The sequence below is a fragment of the Plasmodium inui genome (assembly GCF_000524495.1).
Source record: "Plasmodium inui San Antonio 1 unplaced genomic scaffold supercont1.5, whole genome shotgun sequence".
Taxonomy (NCBI): Eukaryota; Apicomplexa; class Aconoidasida; order Haemosporida; family Plasmodiidae; genus Plasmodium; species Plasmodium inui.
Genome location: NW_008481839.1, coordinates 723,088 through 730,347, shown reverse-complemented (window position 1 = coordinate 730,347; position 7,260 = coordinate 723,088). Strand labels below are relative to the sequence as shown.

Genomic DNA, 7,260 nt, shown 5'->3' with positions numbered 1-7,260 from the left:
AAAAATGTTAAAAAAAAAAAAAAAAGGAAACCGTCTCAAGGGGGTGCTCTCGGGAGGAACTCTCAGTGAGGGGAAAAAAGAAAAAAAGAAGGTGGCGTGGCTCGATGATTTTTCCGACTATGCGTATGTAACTCTGTGGCATAAACAGGTGCAACAAACGGATGGTGTAATAGTGTAACGATGTGTCTATGCGACGGTTAAGGGGGCAACGGTAAATTTCCTGCAGGTGCTCTGCAAGATGGGTATGCCTAACCTCGCACGACACAGCTACGCGTGGACAGTGACGTGCGACGCAGGAGAACAAACAGGCCATACAATAGACGGGTCAGTCGTTCATGGAAATATGTACCCCCCGCGGAAGGCTCGTAAAACGAGCAGTGCTCGGCTGGGAAATAACAAAATGGAGGGAAACATAAAAAAAGGAAAGAAACATCAAATGGGGAAAATAAAATGTGGGAAAATAAAATGGGGGAAATATAAAAAAGGAAAGAAACATCAAATGGGGGGAAAAACGCGTATCACAATCCTCAGCAACAAAAACGAAACTCCTTTGCGGAATAAAAAAGTGTTTAAAAAAAAAAGTGGCTCTCAAGGGTAAAACTCCCAAAGGATGTGCACGTGGTGAGACATGAGGGGAGATAAAGTAAACGTAAAAAATAAGAGCGCTAAACTGAGAAGTTAAAAAAAAAAAGTTTTAAGAATACATTTACAAGATTCATTTTAATCACTGCACAAAGCTTCCCCCACCAAGCCCTTGCCCCTTTTTTTTTTTTTTTAATTTATTCTTTTACGCATTTTTAGTTCACCCTTTGATGGGGCCAAAATTCGGTGAATTGTCCTCCAGCGGAAAAGGCAGCTTCCATGCCGCGAAAGAGAGGTGGCGCCACCGGGAAGAAGAAAAAAATAATAACATAAAGTAAAAATGGAGTAAAATAAAACAAAAAGGAACGTACACACGTGAACCGTGACACTCAATGCTTAACGTGTGGTCGGCAGAATATAATACCTCTTGGCTACACCCCTCAAAGGGAGATTTTCTCTTTTCTTTTTTTTTCTTTTTAAAGTGCTCAGAGGGAATGCAGGCCGTGAGGCATGAGAAAATACGAGTAAAGAAATAACTACATAAATTTTCCCGCAAGTATGTGTCATCCTTTCTTTTTTTTTTTTTTTTTTTCCATCCCCACCGTTAGTTCATTCTCTCGCGTTGCACAACACACAGTGCAGAAGTATAATTCAAAGTCACGGCGCGACGTTCAAGCGGGGGGTTACGTTACACCCCTTTCCTCTTATTTGTGCAACTTGTGAGGTATCCATTTTGCGTGTGGTCACGAAGGGATCGTGTCACATAAGTCAAGTTAGCCCCTGAAACAGGATGGCAACAGGAAAGAAAAAGAAGGCTTAAATGGAAATAAAAGGGATAATTGTGGCTAGGAAAGGTGGGCACCACTGCGCTGACTGTTCTGCTACGGGCAGATCACTTCTTAACAGCCCCACTACCCTTCCCGCAACTATCATATCCGGATGATCTAAAACCCCTTGAGGTGCACATCTCGGAAAAACTTCATTTTGACAAATAAGTAGAAGAAGTAAAAGAGCAGCGCAAAGATAACAAGGACTAAAACAAAAAAATTGATGCATGCGATGATGGATATGCCATTAAACGCATCTACCTCGAACATGTTTACGAAAAAGGTTGGGACGTATCGGAAGAGATTATCGTAAAATGGGGAGGACCCGTCGTCCTTTGAGAACGATTTTACGTATTCTATGTACGTGAATCTAGCGAAGTAGGCGTAGAATCCATTGTTGAGCTCAGATGTAGAGTCGCCTAACTGGTCGAGGAAAATGTTAAAGACTTGAATGGGTGTTGGTTCCTCGGGGCTGTTTCGCTGGTTAATTATGATCGTCGCTTTGATTCCGTTCTTCAGCTTCTGTATGGGCTTGACGTGTATGCGCGTGGTGAGCGCGGGATCGATCACCTGGGGGGGGAAGCAAATGGGAAGAAAATGAAAAGTGGGAAGCGACGTGAGTAGAAAATTGGGAAGACATGTTAGGGTACACAAAATGGGCCGCTCAAAATGGGACACTCAAAATGGAGTGCCAAATCGGACGCTTCACCACACACGGGGGAAGGTTCTACTCTCCGCCCTACACTTTTGATGACCTCCCTGAGGTACTCGGACATGGAGCCGAACACATTGGTGTAGAACTTCTCCTTCTTCGATGCATCGTCCTCGTCATTAGAGAAGTCATTTTGGAAATGGTTGAAGATGCGCAGGCCGATCTTGATGCCCTTGAGCGGGTGCAGGCAGTTGTTTAAAACGCGCACATATGGGTCTGGGCAGAGGCACACGTATCTACTTTCAGCCAAGACACATTTTCCCGGTTCTTTACAGTTTGATTCACCAGATAAGATACACTGGTTGTTTTTTTCGCAGAGAGAACTCATCGGATTTCTTGAGTAGCCATCGATGCACACGCACCGACCGTTCACACACCTTTCGTTGAAGTAGCAGAATCGTTTGTTCTGTTCACAAAAGGGGTAGATACAATTGTTGGTTTGCTCCTTTCCCTTGCCGCTGAGCACGTCGCAGAAGCAGAGGAGTTTGCCGTTAAATTGGAATGAGTGGTTTTCTGCGCAGGAGGTGGCATCTTGTTGCTCACGCTGGTCAACCGCGTTGTGGTTATCATGCTTCCCATTCCCACTGGTCATTTTACGATAAATGACAAAGTTCTGGTCCTGCCTCTTTATGAATGCCCCCGCTATAGTGCTATGCTCATTATTTTTCACCTCGTTGTAGTCCCCGTAGCTGTACGAAATGACACTAATGGGGATGTAGGGGTTACCAAGAATGAAATACTCGTTTAGGATTTCCTCCTTGATGTCATATTCTTTATTTGTGAAGTGATCCAAAATGTCTACCCTTTTTCTCAGCGGGAGAAGTAGCAACAAGTTGTTCTTGCTGATATTGACCATAGTGCCACTGATCTTGGCAGTGACGATAAAGTTGTTCGTTTTGTCTCCGGAAGATATGAAATGAGCAAAGGCATAGTTAATGCATATTTTGGAGCTCTTCTTGAAGAAGCTCCTATTCTTTAATATATTATTCAGCATCAGTGGGATGTCGTATTGGTTGCAATACTTTTTTGGCTTTATAAAGACTAGGGGACTGATTACGTAGAATGTGTACTCTGGTGAGGTGGTCAGCAGATACAGATAAGTTAGTATGATCCTAGATTTATGAAACATGCATAGGTGGTTCTTCTCAAATGTCATGTCTTTGCAAATGTCTACTAAGTTTTCATTTTGAAATTTCCTCGTCTTGTAGGATATTTCCAGGGGGTCATTAAAAAAATTGTAGTTTTTCATCTTTTCGTACAGCTTTTTTTTATTTTTTTTTTTTTTCATTTTCTTCATAAATCGGTGTCTAAGCTCCAGGTACTCGCTCACTACGAACTCGCCCTGCGATTTATTGATGATGCTTTCGTAGTACAGACAGCTGTTTTCCTGTGCGGCGAAGTGGTTTATCAGCTCCTCGTTGTTTTTGAGCGCGTCGGGCTCGCCCCCCGGGGGAATCGGCTCCCCTCCCAAGATGTACTTCCCATCCAAGGTGGACTTCTCTTCCGAGGTGGACTTCTCTTCCGAGGAGTGCTTCTCCTCCGAGCTGTACTTCTCATACAGGCTGTACCTATCGAAGAGCAGGACGCACTCCGGCTCGTACTGCGCAAACGCGTACAGCTTGGTGTTCCAGAAGGTGTAATATTTGGTAATGTTGTGGGGGTGATTCCTCAGGTACACATTTTTAAATATTCGGTAGACATAAATGACCTTGTGTTTCCTGTTGAGCTCTCCGATGATGAATATAACTGACGCCATGTAAGAGACTATGAAGATGCCAAGAGAGTAATGCTCCTCCGATTTTATGGTCACGTGGAAATCCCCGAAGTGTCTGTTATCGAACCGGTTTAGGAAGGCAGCTATTGGGTCCACCAGATCAATTCTGTTTGTAGGAGCCCTCAAATATGCGTTTTGATCCTCGAAGGTGAGGTATGGGGCACTCCAGTTGGGGGCGTCTTCTTCATCTTTTTTTGGGGAGTCCACTTGAATGGCCCTCTCCTCTGAGCACAGCGTCCCCGATTTGTCTCCGGATAGGTACGCCACGAGGATCGCGTGGTGTATGTTCAGATGGCGCAGCTCGTGAATGAGTTGAATGTATATGGAGTTTTCCTTGTCCAGACAGAACATCTGTTCGGTGGGGAAGCGGCGGTAAAGAAGAATCGGTGAAGAAGAATCGATGAAAATGCAATGATGAAAACGCAGCGATGAAGAGGTGATGACTTAGCGATGGCGTAGCGGAAAGGGTCTCTCTCTGCGCGCGCTCCTCTCCATCCCCCTCTCCCATACGTCGTTCCCAAAGTAAAGAATTACGATGAGGTACTTGACCAGCTTCTTGTCCTCGTTAAACGGGATGAGGTTGTTCATTTCGTCGAGCGTCAGCTTCACCTGTAGGGGGCGGCGGTGAAGAACAAGGAGACAGCACAGTGAAAGTGCAGAAGACTGCGCTGGGAAGAAGCTTGTCCAGAATGCTGCAGACTTCGTGGCTGCACCACAAGACCAGGGACACATGGACACGCTGACGTGTAAGAACACGCATTGGAAGGTGTGTAATCAGACGAACATGCAGACGAGACGCTGCCCACCCACCAGGCGAAGCAGAATTTGTTGGCTCTCCCTGAACAAGGCATCCAGCTCGGCGTGCTCATAGTACTCCTGGTGCAGGTCTAGCAGGTTAACCAAAAAGCTGTGTAGCTGATAATTGTAGCAGTTAAAATTGTACAACATATCGTAGTGAGACCTGACAGTGATGATCTTCAGCAACAGAGAAATATGTTTCCCTCCACAATCGAAGAGAGCCTTGAAGAGCCTAGATAGCACTTGCTGGAACTTAACATAATTAGCTGATGGGATGACAAAGATATCGAAGACATCCAATCGAGTCGCTTTATTCTGATCGTCTAAATGATTGATTTGTTTTTTTGCTATCTTCGTGAAATAGGCTTCCTGATTGGATAACTCTTCCTGTGTAAATGTACTGATGTGGCTGAGGAGCGCTGCCTCAAATGGGATGTTTTTGTGGAGAGAGCAGTCCTTAAGCGGGTTGTACCTCCCGAAGAGGACGTACTTGAAAATGTCGTGGCTAAGATACAGCAGATATACATTTGAGATGATTTTGTTTTCCATTGTCACGACGTCGTAGGGCCTCTTCGCGTAGCTCGCGCTTCTGAGAAAAGGGGTGGTAGGGCGCGGTGGAGGGGAAGAAGAAAAGCAAATGCACAGCAAAGGGGCAGCACAGGCGAAGCGAAAGGCGAAACAAACGCGCAGCAAACACACAACAGACACTGAAGAAAGAGACACAAATTTAGGGTGGGGTGTGGCGAGCAGGGCGTCTAACGACGCCATGCACCCCTCTGCATCTTACTCGCGCAGGTAGGAAAAAATCTTTCGCATCGCCGTGATGTATAGCATCTTTTCCCTGCCGATCCAGCCAATCAAATTATCCTTCATAAAAAAATGCTTGTACTGAGAAAAGTACTCATGGGATGCAAGATAGAAAAAAGGAATAGACAGCTTCATGGGGTCTCCAAACCCTATGATGTAGTCCATTAGAATCAGACTTATCTGTTCCTCATGGTACATCACCTTGATGAGAAAGACACGATTATTCTCTCCTGTGTCAGAAAAGTTGTATCTTCGCTTTATCAGTTCATATTCCACACGCACCGTCTTATCTGTAACGTACGGAAGAGACCACTGACCATCCTGGGGGAGGTTTCCACAGAAAGTTACCTCGTCTAAAAATTTGATTTCATCATTGGCAATCAGAATGAATATGTTATTTCTAATAAGATAATTCGGATCATTCAAATCGAGTGTTGTCTGTATCAGATTGTTTAACTTCCTTTTTTTGTAATTTTCGTTTAAAGAGGAATATTTTAACTCTTGGTACCTCCCTTTATATTTATCGATGTGTGATAGGATGTTAAGGTTGGTAAATGAGTTCACCAGGAGCACGTTGCTCCATATTTTTCTTTTATTTATGTCCTCTCTGAACCTCTTGCACTTTTTCTTATCGAACGTGAGATTTGTCATGTCTTTGATGTGTTCAGAAGTTTTGCCTTCCGTGGGGGGGTGGGTTCTGTGCGGCCCGGAGAGGTGCCCCACCTTGTTCACTTCTCCAGCACTGCTCTTTCCTCCCACCTCATCTTGATCCCTTCCTTTTCGGTGCTCGGCAATTGCCCCCCTTTTCAAATTCATAAAAAAATTGTCGACCATTTTTCTATTCAGCGAAGCATCTCCGATGACCAGGTCAGTGGCTTCACTTGGCTGTCCACTTCTCTCCCCCTCAGCTTCCCCGCCGTCCCCTATTTCGTCATACGCGTAGTGTATCCTGTTATCGCGTAGGAAATTTTCTAGTATTATGTTTTCGCGGCTGTCCAAAATGGGAGAAGATTTCTGCGGCCAATTAAACACTTCTAATCTATCCGAGTTGTCATCCCCCCCGTGGTAGCTCCAACTGCGCGCAGAGCTATCCCGGACATTCACACCGTCGGTACCGACCTCCATGGAATCCCCCTTCCCTTCGGGTACGTAATGCAGGTCGATTATTCTCTCATAGGACCCCTTATACTCCGCCTCCTCAGATTTGTCATATATAAACGTGTGTCCATAGATACTTAGGAAGTTCATCTCGTCCAGGAAGAGGCAATTTATACAGGACCCCACTGCCTCATCGGGGCTAATTTTCCTCTCCACAAACGATTTTTTATCTTGTCTGTAGCGGTCATAATACTTACTGTCAAATTTGAATGTAGAATTGAAGGAGAAGCTGAATGTATTTTGCGGATCGCATTCATTGTCATGCTTATAGTATATTAAATCGTTGAATTCTTTTTGAACACACACGACGCGGTTGTTCCTGGCCGACGTTTCCACAAGCTGCTTGTAGTTTTTATCTGCCCACATGTCTTCCTGTTCTCCTGCCACTCGGATTGTCGCTTTTCCTATCGCTCCTCCTGCCGCGTCCGCCTCCTCCCCGTGGAACATTCCTTCCCATCCATCCTCGTCATGGGAGCCATATCCACCTCCCTTCATGTGATTCTCCTCATTCCTCGCCGCTATCACTCTGAGCAGAAGAAGGGAAAGCGGTCCAAACAGCATTCCTGTGGAAGTTCACTCGAGTTGGCAACCTGAAGATCGTA

General features: G+C 45.1%; 1 protein-coding gene across 1 annotated transcript; it reads right to left on the bottom strand.

The window, feature by feature from the left end:
* Window positions 1–1,526: 1,526 nt before the first annotated feature.
* Window positions 1,527–7,219, bottom strand: C922_01619 (hypothetical protein; the record flags this gene model as incomplete). Its single annotated transcript, XM_008817222.1, has 5 exons — window positions 1,527–1,979; window positions 2,153–4,246; window positions 4,406–4,504; window positions 4,706–5,282; window positions 5,481–7,219. The coding sequence occupies 5 exons, from the start codon at window positions 7,217–7,219 to the stop codon at window positions 1,527–1,529; spliced, it is 4,962 nt and encodes a 1,653-aa protein (XP_008815444.1).
* Window positions 7,220–7,260: the final 41 nt, after the last annotated feature.